We start from the raw sequence: 13,693 nt of genomic DNA on the forward strand, positions 1-13,693 counted from the left end.
TAGATATGTATTGCTAAAGTATTTTACTTTGCCAAATATACTATATGTATGTACATAACACTCTCTATATATGTATATAATTTATATAAGTCATTCATATATTATTTATACATTTAAAGGTATTTATATAAATTATAATACACATGTGAAACAAAAGCAGAGTAGACTCATTATAGAAAACATAAAAACATGTAAAGAAGTATAGAAGAGAGCCTGCTTCCCCAAATTCCAGGAATAACTACTGTTAATGGATATTTCCCTTTAGAATTTAAAAATAAAATGCACATGTACTTAAATGTGTATGAAAATATACATAATAATATGTGTAAATAATATGTAGTTTTTAATCTAATTATAAAATATATTAGACATGAAAGTAACTAGTGTGTTTTTTTTTTCTATTTCACATAATAGAAAGTTAAAGAATTTGCTACTGTTGGGGAAATGAAAACAGAATTAAGATTTTTAAACCCAAGACCTTATAAGTATATTGGAAATATTCCCAAATTAAGTTTTACACAGCTAGAAAGTATAGGATTGGGGAAAGAGGAGATGAGGAAGGGGTAGCTAAGAAAACCACATCACTGCCTTCCATAATATCACCGCTTTGCAGCTTACAGAATGCTGCTCATTCATTTCTTTTCACAATTCAGCAGTATAATCAATATTTGATCCATTCTGTCCCAGAAGAAATGAGGTGCCAAGATACCACACTGAGTAAGGTCGCCAACCATTAAGCGAAGGGAATGGGACTTCAATGAATGTTCAAAAACAAATTATTTTACAGGTGGAAAATCCAACACTGAATGTATAATGGTTTCCAAAAGTGTGTAATTCTCTTCAACATTTTGAACTCCACTCACTTCCAGATATCTGCTCACTGGTGACAGAGTCATCAAAATACCACCCGCCAGGTGACAGTAAGATAAAGCTTCCTCTCTTCCTGGTGGCTATCATTCCATACAGGACATGCCTACATTTTTAAATACACACACACATGCACACACATTAAAATCATACATACATATATATATAAAACTAGTTCTCACATCAGAACTTCAAAAATTCCATCTCAGTGTTAAATCATCCCCACTAAATTGTTTTCTGAGACTGAATACAGAACTTCAGACACTGGTATAAAGAAAAAAAAAATCACTGGACTCCATGCAAAGAAGCACATCTGTACTGAAAACTCATCACTGAAGAGCCTGCAAATGAGAAGCCATTTCTTCTAGCTCTGTGTCTGCCTCCTTTATAAATGGATAATATCAGAGCTGAGGAGAGTAGCGGGGGTGACAGGTAACATGCCCGGCAGAGGCTGTGCTGCACAGAGTTCTCCCAGCCTGCCAACTGCCATTTCAGGGAGCTGGCCTGCAGTTCACCAGCAGAAAAAATGCCCTTACCTTCAGCGGGGCTGAGCAAAGGTTATACTAATTTAATTCTGTTTAAATTCTGTGTATTTAAACAAAACTCATCAATCGGCTTGAACCAAGGAAAGTCTGGGCGCATTGGAAGTGTGTAAAGGACAGAAGAGCATCAAAGCACAGCCACCTTTCCTGCCAAGTCTGGATTTTAACCAACGTCCCTAAGAGAAGTCAGAGCCACCAAACAGAACGGCAGTCCCAGTAGCACAGAGCACAGCCCTAAACCCACATGCTCTCGAAGTGCCAGGGTACCGAGGGTCCTCAGAAGTCAGGAAGAACCCCAGTGAGCTGCACCTCCACACTTCGCCAATCACCGTGGAAAGTTCATGGTCCAAAGAGACAACCAGAATCTGATCACTCCGATGCATGTTTCGTTAGGTTTGTTAGAATAGAGGAGAGTAGCCCCACATAGTCTAAGAGGCAATCCCACTGGTGAGAACCCCTTTTCAGTGCTTATCAAGCAAGAAGCCTACGTTACGAGAACATTAATTTAGTGAAACCTGGGCAGTGGGCTACAGTTGGATTACCATTCCAACTACTGACTTCCAGGGCATCTGCGTCTGCCGCAGATAATCTGCCTCCTAGCACAGGACCGAGGGTTTGAGAGGAGTCAGCATCAAACACCACGTCAGGAACTTAGGTTGCAGATTGCTATGCCAAAAACATATGAGTTAAGGACTGGATTCAGAAACCCAGTCCTGCCACGCACTACGTGTACGATTTCAGAAAAGTCATGCGACTTCTCCAGGCCTTGTTTCCTCATCTGTAAAAGGAATCAAAATAGCAGCCGTCTATAAGTTGTTGCAAGAATGAAACAGGGACCTTAAACAGTGAGAGGTCCATTTTAAACCCTGATTAAATGTAAAACAGGATACAAATGAAGTGGCTCTGACAGATACCCCCGAGCCCAGATATTCAGAGACCTGAGAAAAACGTTTGAAATAAGATTTGTTTTCTTTTTAGTTTACAACTTTAGAGGGAAAGCACCCTCAACACCTCTGAAAGAGCCTAAAATAGCTTCCAAAACCATGTTGTCTTACGGCCGTGCTCATGTTATTACTGCAGTCACGGTCCTGGCTTCTGGGAATAAGCGGCCATGTCACAGGCAATTTGACAAGTCCTAACTGAGGAGGGCCACAAATTAAGCATGGGGAAACCATCCTCGCTTAGGGTGTAACAGCTAACTGGAATGTTTCATAGCCATAAATACAGCGGGCCTGTTCAGTATATAGTCCCTCAGGGTAAAGGTTCATCTGATGAAAAAATAATCATGATGACAAAAAGGAAAATTTTCCCTTTGAATGAAAAAAGGACTAGATAAAGAAAGGAAGTCCTTAAACATATTCCTTCACATATGCATCTCAGGAGGGAGGGGATATTTTTGCTGTCTATAACTATTAGGTATCTGAAGTTGAGTACTTGTTACCTTAAACTGTAAATGCGGGGGCCAGCAGGCGGTGTGGTGGTGAAGGCCCTCGACTCTCACATGGCCAACCGAAGTTTTGAGTCTCAGACCCGGTCACTTGCTCACTTTCCCTCTCTTTTTCTCTCTGACTCTCTCTGGTGAGTGCATGTGCCCTATAACAAACTTAAAAATAATAATAAAATGAAAGAAATATTTTAAAAAAAATTGTAAATGGGGCCTCCTCTCTGCCCCTACCCCCACCACCACAGGAAATCAAGCCAGCAAAAGAACAAGTCCTAACTGAGGAGGGCCACAAATTAAGCATGGGGAAACCATCCTCGCTTAGGGTGTAACAGCTAACTGGAATGTTTCATAGCCATAAATACAGCGGGCCTGTTCAGTATATAGTCCCTCAGGGTAAAGGTTCATCTGATGAAAAAATAATCATGATGACAAAAAGGAAAATTTTCCCTTTGAATGAAAAAAGGACTAGATAAAGAAAGGAAGTCCTTAAACATATTCCTTCACATATGCATCTCAGGAGGGAGGGGATATTTTTGCTGTCTATAACTATTAGGTATCTGAAGTTGAGTACTTGTTACCTTAAACTGTAAATGCGGGGGCCAGCAGGCGGTGTGGTGGTGAAGGCCCTCGACTCTCACATGGCCAACCGAAGTTTTGAGTCTCAGACCCGGTCACTTGCTCACTTTCCCTCTCTTTTTCTCTCTGACTCTCTCTGGTGAGTGCATGTGCCCTATAACAAACTTAAAAATAATAATAAAATGAAAGAAATATTTTAAAAAAAATTGTAAATGGGGCCTCCTCTCTGCCCCTACCCCCACCCCCACAGGAAATCAAGCCAGCAAAAGAGAAACAGAATTGCTAATATACACCTGTGCTCACATTCACAAAACAACTTTCAGGCGAAAAGCAGCAAAGCAGTGAGAAAGTTAAAGTTTGAGAGCAAGAACATGCAAACACGGAAAGTTTCTGTTGTCCTAAGATTAAATGCTGAGGCAGGAAGAGATACTATTCTTGAATCAAGTGAGAAAAGATGGTAAAGTGCGATATTAAAATGCAGCACACTGGAATAAGTTTGCCTCTATAAAAACTGTTATGTTCTGTATGTGATTTAAATTAATGCCTATATTTGTGGGAGATAAAATTAAAATGAAGATAAACGGTGCCAGCACATAGCGTGTTCGCTGGAGCAATAAATAAGGCAGTGAAAGGTATTTTACATTTCAGTCACATCTATCCAAACAGGGAACTCAAAGCACTTCAGGAACATTTGTTAATTAAATGCTATAATAGATTTGTGAGGCACCCAGACGGTTATTATATATGTCTTTCAAAAAGAGACAGGGAGGTTAAGTGACCTCGGGTTCTCTGGGTGATGCAAAAGACACCGCCCAGGGTGCTGAAGGCAGCTCGGCCGCTTCTCTGCCTGACGGCAAACCCTGCAAACAAGGCTCTCCTGTCTCTGTCCCCCAGCGGACCTCAGATGTCTCTGTTTGTTAACTACAGTACTAGCTGGGGAGAAAAGCACTAAGGTTGACACATATTAACAGCGCATTTCGCCTCCCCTCTTAGATTCCAAGGGTGTCCCGTGAGTAATTGAATACTGTTGCATTATTTATCCTTCACTGGAAAACTCGTCTACAATATTGATTAATGATGCCCTCTTTTCCAGTTGAAGCTCTTCAATCCTGTCCTCCGCATGTCCTCCCTAACAATCCCTATCAGAATGCTGCCGGCTAGTCACCAGCTTTCTGTTCAGATGGTCCTGTATCCTACACACTCAAGGACGCAGTCTATGTTCAAAGCTCTGCTTGACAAACAACCAGATTGACCTGTAAAGCAAAGTTGAACTAAGTACGCATTGATAACTGTGTATTGGTCAGCAGTATTATGACTGGGCATGCTGTGTTTATTATCCTCTTCAACTTTTATACGTTAGGAACTTGTCAAAATAGAAAGTTCTTTTTAAGTGCCAGAGGGCACACGTGCTTGCCAGAGAGACAGAGGCAGAGAGAACAATGAAGAGCAAGGGCGGGGGGTGGGGGGGTGGTATCCCCCACGGGTGTGACTGTACCGCAATCCCTTCTCCTCCACTTCTCCATCTTTTATGGATTCTGGGTACCCATGCACAGGACCACCCTGTTTGTTTTTCAAACCACTAAGACAGGATTCACATTGTGGTCTGCAATGTAGGGCCCTGCTCCACTAGGATATGGAGCTGTTCCCCACTCTGCCCTTTTTATTTTCAGGCAGAGTCCCCCTATGTCATGATCCTTCTCCCTCTTGGCCACCTGACAAATAGAAAGTTTAAGGAGTCAGGCGGCTGAGGCGATGAAGATCCAAGTTCAACCATGAGACTCATTGGGTAATCATTTCTTTGAGATCGACTTTAATGACCAGCTGTAAAGTGCAAGAGGAACGTGCTATGACAGAGATTGTATTTCAGGAATTAGAAGAAACACACCATCCATAAGATGACTAGTAATCACCGCAGGGACACAAAAAATACGGAATAAGAAGAAAATACCTCCCCACCATGGAAAAATAATAATTCCTCTTCATCCTCAGACAGTATGATGAAATTCATGGAAATGTCAGATAAAGAATATACAATTTTCATGGTGACAAAGCTCACAGAGATAGAAGAGAAGAGAGACAATGAACTGCCAAAGAGGCAGGGGAAAGGAGCTGACAAGCTTCAGGAGGTGAAGAAATTCTTGCAAGATCTAAAAGAGGAATTACACACTTTAAAAAAAGAATCAAATGGACCTCTTAGAGATAAAGACTATAATACAGGTAAAAATCTCCCTTGAAAGTATTAAAAGCAGACTAGATCATACCAAAAATCTAATCTCAAATGTAATAGATCAAATCGCTGGCCTAGAAAAATCCACCACGAAGACTGAGAAAATTGCCCCTAAAAATGAGAATATTATATAAGAAAAACTATATACCATCAAACGTCCAAACATCTGGATAGTCGGTATCCCAGAAGGGGAAGAGACCTATAAGGGCATTAACAATCTATTCCATAAAATACTGTAAGAAAACTTTCCAAACCTAGAAAGGCATTCAAAGATCCAGTCCCAAGAAATACAAAGGACCCCCAATAAAAGAAACTCAAGAAGATCTTCTCAAGACACATTATGGCCAGATTAAGCAAAACCACAGAAAGACAAGATACTAAGATTGACAAGAGAGAAACATCAAGTTACCTACAAAGGATATCCCATCAGGCTGACAGCGGATCTCTCATCGGAAACAATGCCAGTGAGGAAAGAATGGAAAAATATATTAGAAGTGTAAAGGGAAAAACAATTGCAACCAAAGATACTATACCTGACAAGATTATACTTCATGTGGGAAGAAAAGACAAGAACATTCTCAGATAAACAAAATCTGAAAGAATTTACCAACACCAGACCAGATCTCCAAGAAGTTCTTCAGGGTGTGCTATACCAGGAAAATTAAATACAGTCACACAAAAATAAGAGTTCAAAACTAAGAAAATGGCCAACTTAATCATGGGGACAATATTATGTCCCAGAATTTAATTGGGAAAATAGAATCACAACAGATGATAGATTAAGTACATGAGACTGAACTGATGAAATAGAATCTTATGATTCTTGACTAAAACATTGCTGATTTTCTTCTAGGCTTTGGTTTCCGGTTTTAAGGATGTTTGTCTTGTCTTCAGCAGGCAATAAGTTCATTACCTACTATTTGAACAGAATCCCAACCTATTTCCTGGCTTTAGGTTTTAAGCATATTCTTAGCATTTCTTTGATTTATTGAAGCTAAATCTACTTTTCTTGAAATGAAAAATATTGTAAATAATACATAATTAGTGACTGTAGTAAACTATCTAGCATCAGCTAGGTGCTACATTATACTATTTTCATTCTAGTCAGAGTTTCATGCTTAAAGTCAGTCATGTATTCATAGCTATGTATATATCAGCCAAGCTTGCTAATGAAAGTAGTTAGATTATTTAAGAAATTTTGTCAATCAATAAAATGTGGGGGAAAAAAGGAATGGAAAACAACTGTGGACACCTGAGATAGTGTGGGAGGAGGGTGGGGAATGGCAGAGGATGAGAAATCGGGTAAATATACCTGTATATATATATATACACACTATATATATGTATATATTACATATATATGAAACTAGAAATGGAAAATTATTGACAATAACATGTATGATTAAGCTACTATGCAGCATATTCTGGATGGGAAATCACATTTTGTATGCTGTGACGATGCTCAGTGAATGATTGCACATTAATTAATTAAAAACAAAAAAATATAAAATACACTAAAATATATAAAAAAAAAAGTTTAAGGAGTCATAGCAGAGAGTATCTTCTAAAGTTCTGATGGTCTCACCTACTGAGGCAATACCCTTCTGCTGAGCATGAACTATGGTAATGTATGGGTCAGGAAAGAGATCCTTGCTTCTGAAGATGAGGCAGTGAAAAAAACACGGCAGTCACATTTCCACAGGTCTTTTTAGGCTACCCAAGGTTTAATCTAAGGATGCGTTAGGAATGAGATGTCCTTCTGTCTTGTTTTTAAGAACTGAAGAATTTTTTTAAATAATTATTTATTTAATTTTATTTCTTCATTGATTTATTTTAATTTGATGAGAGAGAGAGAGAAAGAAAGCCACTATATCCAGGACTTGAACCATGGTTGGCCATGTGAGAGTGTTCAGCACCTTAACCACCACATTATCTGGTGGTCCCTCAGACCTGAGGAATTTGAACCAGCATATGGCATACTGGTTCAGGTGCTGGACTCCCACATGGCCAACTGTGGTTCGAGTCTGGACTTGGTGGATTGGTTTCTCACTTTCTCTCTCTCGCTCTGTCTCTGATGAATGTGTGTGCTCTGTAGCAAATTAAAATAATAACAAGGATAAATACAATGAAATAAATAGCTCTTTAAAAAAAAAAAAAAAGAACTGAGACCAGCAGATGGCAGAATGGCTACATAGCTAGACTCCCACATAGCCAACCATAGTTTGAGTCCTGGATCCAGTGACTTAAAACTCATGCTGGGTGCATGTGTGTGTGTGTGCCCAAATTCCTGAGAGGAGAAGGGATGGTGGTGTGGCCATCACCCCTTGTGAGGGGTAATTTCTCACTTTCTGTCTGTCTCTCTCTGCCTCTCCAGTGAGCACATGCACCCTATAACAAAAATCTCTCTTAAAAAAAAAAAAAAAAGAACTGAAGATATTTCAACTGTATTTAAAACATGCATTTGAATCCATGATAGTTTGAGACACACATCAAAGCCATAGACACGAGCCCTGCTCGACTGCCTCTGTACAGACGAGTCTATGCCTTGGTTTCTAGTCAGTATAATGGAGCTCACAGTCACAGCTACTTCATGAGGACTGGCAGACTCCACCCATATAAAGCACTGACAGCAGTGCCTAGTGCATAGGGAGCACTCCCAGATTGCTAACATTATTATTACAACTCTTCTGTAGTTGCTGATGCTGTTCTCCCAGGATCTTTGACTCTCTGCTTTCTGGCCCTCTTATGGCTAGGTGAACAATGTAAAGCCTTTGGGTCAATAATCAGTGAGCAGAGCTCACATGCCACATTCAGGCCAGAGCATGCCCTTGCTAGCTTAAGACTCGCAGTGCTCTTTAATGCTGGTCAGCAGTTTTGAGATGGTGACTATCCATCAGCTTGGAAAAAAAAAAAAAAAAAACAGACATGTGACCTAGGATGACAAGTAGTATAACCAGGAAACAAACTCTGGTTAGAAGCACTGAGAGGTAGAGAGTACTTGTTAGTACAGCATTACCCAAACTACCTGATACTTCAATTTTGGTTCACAAAGTACTGCATTTCATTCCATTGGATCCTCATAATCGTGAGAAAATGGCAGGATACATGTATTTGGCAGAAATGAATGTCATCTCAATGTAGTATAATATTTATTGAATGAACTCAGGCAGGTTATATTGATATAGTTGCAAGTAAATATATTTACAAAATATCCTTTCTTTTTTGTTGTTGTTTTTATTAATTTTTTTGAGAGGTTTCTTTATTTTTTAATTTTTTTATTTTTTTGCTATAGGGTGCGTGTGCTCACCAGAAAGACAGAGAGAGACAGAGAGACAGAAAGTGAGAAATCACCCCCCAGGGGGGATGGCTATGTCGGGCGCAATCCCTTCTCCTCCATTCTCCTCTCGGGATCTTGGGCAAGCACGTACATGCACCTGGCGTGAGTTTAAGCCACTGGGTCCAGGACTCGAACTGTGGTCAACTACATGGGAGTCCAGCAACGTAGCCATTGTGCTATCTGCTGATCCCGCAAAATATCCTTTCAGTTCACTGAACTCAAATTCAAAAGCTGTAGGAATTTTAATTCTGATAACAAACCTACCAACATTAACCTTTATCCAAACACTGATGAGATCTCTAACATTTACTGAGTTTTAACAACAATATCCCCACAAATCAAAGATACCACTGATTATAAAATGTGCCATCAGCCCTTCCTCCACTGGAAACACAATTATTGCCATTTAAATTATGACACAGTATTTTGTTATTGGAATTTTCATCACATACTTGCTTAAAGAAAGGACTTAATTTATTTAAAATCATGTGCATGTATAAAAAGAAAAAAAAACAATAAAGAAACTAAAGCATTTCTAAGCTTTGTTTATATTTAGAATTCAGCCCTTTGAATCACTTTCCAACTGAAAATCATTGGAAATCTATGTTTTTCTCCTAATACTGTCCTCTGGGTCATCAAAAGCAATGATAAAAGACAGATCTACTATTCTACTATCATCTCCAGGATTTTCTTTCAAGTCACTGATCGCCAAGTCTTGATGTACTTGTATAGACATGTATAGACAATGACAACCATATTATTACTGGCACCTAACAGTGCTTAGTCAGGAATATTAAGTATGTAAATCAATATGGCTCTTATGATTGATGGTATTAACGCATGTGACAAACAGTGCTTTACCAGTGTACGCCTACTCCTGATTTACTTCTCTCACCTGTATGAGGTAGACACTACGCTATTATGAACACTTTGAGGTCAGGAACTAAGGCATGCAGACACAAGGATGCTGACTGAATGCCATGCAGCGAATGAGCAGAGGATGCAGGGTATTCCTTCTAAGGCAATCTGGTATATTTAGAGTAACTGCTCTTAGCAACTTTGCTGTACATTTTCTCATACTAGTAATTGGTTCATCTGTCTATTTCAGGTTGGGGGCACAAGAATTACAACTCAAAAGAAAGCACTCAAATACTTTAGCCTCGTACACTTTAAACACTGGGCTGATTATTTTGTTGAAAGTGAACCATGGAGAAATTGACCCTAATCTTAGTGGGAGATTATTTTAGAAATAGAGGACAATTTAGTAGATTTGAGAGTCTTCCTTTTGGTGATCCAAGAAAGAAGTATTGTAACAATCTGTACACAATCTTATATTTAGAAATATTGGAATGTAACACGGATATAACATCTATACCTATCGGCATGGATATGTGGTAGATCTAAAAACACACTTCTATTGTATTTCATTTCAAATCGATGTCTAAGTTTAAACCTAGAAATTATCTTTGGAAAGGCAAAGAAATAACCACTGTTAAACATATGAAGGCCAACTCTGGGCTTGATCCTCACAGAGCATGAAATTAGACTTAATCTGTGCCCAGAGGGAAAACCTTGCTGAAGAAGTATGACAATTGATTTTTTTTTTTTAGTAGTTCTTTATCTCTTCTCCTTTTTAAAGACTAGTTAGCACAACTGAACAATTACTTAGGAGGTACAATACAAAGCTTTGAGTATAGCTCTTTATGTACTTATCAAATGAGTATAATAATTTGCTATAATTCCCTCTCCTCATTATATACAGTAGCTATTTCATTCTCTAAATAATATCTTATACATTTTTTTAGAAGTTGGTTAAATTGCTTAGGAGGAGAATATTAGGCTCAGTTTCTTTGAAGGGTAATAAAGTGGGAGTGACTGTATAATTATCTCTGCCGGGCTTTCACCCACCATACAATGTCGTCTACTGTATCTATGGCTTTCCTGTTGAGAACTCCAGTTAATCCTACTAACTAGCACATAAGAAAATGAGGCAGGGGGGGGTTATTTTTAACTCAAGACTGAAAAAAAAAATAAGAGAAAGGAATACTAAGATTGATGGTAGCTGTTGCATTTGCAATTTTTATTTTAAGTCATTTCAGATGTATGTGCTACCAAATAGGTACCGTAATTCAGGCACTGCAGATCCTTTTGGAGCAGTGTCTTATCTGGTACTCTCTGCCTGAGCCCAACTGTCCTTTAAGCCACTCCACAGCTCAGCTATTTTATGCCTGGTGTTTACTACTCTATTTTGGATGAGGAGTTTTATTTTATTTTAAATTGATGTGGATTTTATTCTCAAAATGCCAAGCATTCCAAATGCTTCATACATACTAAATTTTAAAAAACAATTCAATGACTTCTAGGATAAAAAAGTTTAACATGAGTAATTCAACAAAGACATCAGGATTTCTAAAATTCTCTTTGCCAAGGTGGTTCAATAATATGTCTAATTGTGTCTGACTCTCCTACAAGACAGACAGAGAAATCAAGGGTGGGTCTGGGTAACCTTACTCATATGCCCATGACCAATGACTGACACATGGTCTGGCACTTTTACCCATTTTTGTCCCGAATTATGAATAGAGTACACTAATTTCATGCAGAAGTTAGAAACTAGAAGTTCAAACAGACTATGTTACACTCCTGAATTAGGTTATCAGATTGCTATTACTGAAAACAACTGCCATTAAACTGAAGTAACCATTCATTTAAAACTGATTACCTTTAAAATAGGTATAAGGTTATCTAGGGTTGGGGAGAAAATGCAGAGCAAATACGCATGAAATTTCTACAAGCTCTAAAATCAGATTGACTTAATAATCGTATGAGCCTGTAAATAAATTACAAATCACTGAATTGTAAGAAAGCAAAACAGAAAAGTGCCCCAAATCCCTCTTCAGTAATGCGGTGACTGTTAGTACATTATTTTCAACTGCGCCTTGAACTGCCGATTCAGTAGGCTTTGCAGCCAGGCTGTCTGGGCTCAAACAGCAGCTCTGCTACTTACTACTTCCACAGCTACCCCAGCCCCTCTGGCTCAAAATTCCCTCATCTGTAAAATGGAGGGCTTAATAGGCCACTGCACTGAGTTGTAATAATCAAGTGAATTAATACATGAAAGCAATATACTAAGTTCTTAATAAGTGTTGGATATCATTCCACATCTTTTATATAATTACATTAAAAAAACAGTCAGAGAGCATGTGTGTTTGCCAAAGAGAGAGAAATAGAAAGAGAAAGAAAAAGGAAGGAAGGAACGAAGGAAGAAAGTAAGAAAAGGAGGGAGGGAGGGAGGGAGGGAGGAAGAAGGAAGGAAGGAATGAAGGAAAGAAGGAAGAAAGGGAGGGGAGAGGGACGGAGGGATAGAAAGGACAGACAGAAGGACAGATGAACAAATGAACTCCTCTCCCCATGGGAGATGGCCACAGTGCAATTCCTTTTTCTCCATATCTTCTTTCAGGATTTGGGGCATACACTTGCATGTTCCTGATGTGTTTTCGAGCTGTCAGATCTGGAACTTGAACCACAGTTAGCCATGAGGGATGCAGTGATATTGACCACTATGCCAATGGCAGGTCTATTTCTCTCTCTCCCTCTCTCTTTTAACTATTATTTTTTATAGCATATGTACATGAGAGAGAGAGAGAGAAAGTGAGAAATCACACCCCAAGGGAGCTAGTCACACCTCAGTCCCTTCTCTTCCAGTCCTCTTGAGCCCACTCACATGTGTGATTTTTATGCCATAAGACCAGGACTCAAACTGTATAGCCAAGCATGTGAGATCCAGCATCTTAACCTCCACACTACCTCTTGGCTTGTATATTTCTTTCTTTCTTTCTTTCTTTTTTTTTTAAGAAAGATTTTTGTTATACAGTGCATGCGCTTGCTGGAGAGACAGAGAAGGAGGTAAAAAGGGAGAAGTAATCCCCAGTGGGGGGATGGTCATACCTCAATCCCTTCTCATCCATTCTCCTTTCAGAATTTGGATAAGCACACACATGCGCCCAGCGTGAGTTTTAAGGTGCCAGGTCTGGGACTTGAATCCCTGTTGACTACATGAGAGTCCAGCATAACCATTATACTATCTGCTGGTCCCTACATATTTTATTAGAAATTAATGGCTTTTTAAAAAATATTAATTTGACAAGTAGGTGCTACATAAAATCCTGGTTGGATAAACATCTACCAAACAACATGGGTGGCATACTTCTAGCTTTCTGTCACAATCCAGGGCCTCTCCAATTCAAGTATATCCAAAGTTATCCTTCTAAAGGATGCTTCTATTTTCTTAAAAAAACAAACAAACAAACAAACAAAACTAAAAAAACCCTTCACAGTTTCAGTCTTCTCGCAAACTGTTACCCCTACTTCCCCCAGCTGCCTACAAGAGGCAGAATATACAAAATTCATTGCACTGCACCGATACATTTATAAGCTGCCTTCAGATTCTCACCATTGTATTATTTGGAGTATATTCTTTCTGGCTCACTTACTCCATTCTTCCAGTACTTCAAATTCTTCCCCCAGCTGAAAACGCCATTCTTTTACACACATCTCACTTCTACAAAGGCAATTTCTTTTGCCTAGACTAATGGCAGCCTACCTCAAAAAACTAACATCCTTTATCACCCAACTCAAATGTCAAGTCCTCTAACTGACCTCACCCTTCTTTGTGACCTCATAGTCAGACTCCTGAAGCA

At 39.0% G+C, this 13,693-nt stretch overlaps 1 protein-coding gene across 8 annotated transcripts in view; it reads right to left on the bottom strand.

Annotated features, from left to right (window-relative positions):
* Positions 1-13,693, bottom strand: part of LPP (LIM domain containing preferred translocation partner in lipoma) — a 791,955-nt gene that overhangs the window by 339,647 nt on the left and 438,615 nt on the right. Inside the window, exon 1 of one of the 8 annotated variants that reach the window (XM_006156728.3) lies at positions 13,487-13,631. The exons of 6 other annotated variants lie outside the window; for them this stretch is intronic. In XM_006156728.3, the coding sequence (XP_006156790.1) occupies positions 13,487-13,491 (5 nt within the window). In that variant the 5' untranslated portion in view covers positions 13,492-13,631. Of the gene's footprint in view, positions 1-13,446; positions 13,632-13,693 lie in introns of those variants that run through there. One more of the 8 variants, XM_006156729.3, reaches the window with a different exon arrangement.

Source organism: Tupaia chinensis, unplaced genomic scaffold, assembly GCF_000334495.1.
Source record: "Tupaia chinensis unplaced genomic scaffold, TupChi_1.0 Scaffold000515_1, whole genome shotgun sequence".
In the NCBI taxonomy this organism is placed as follows: domain Eukaryota; kingdom Metazoa; phylum Chordata; class Mammalia; order Scandentia; family Tupaiidae; genus Tupaia; species Tupaia belangeri.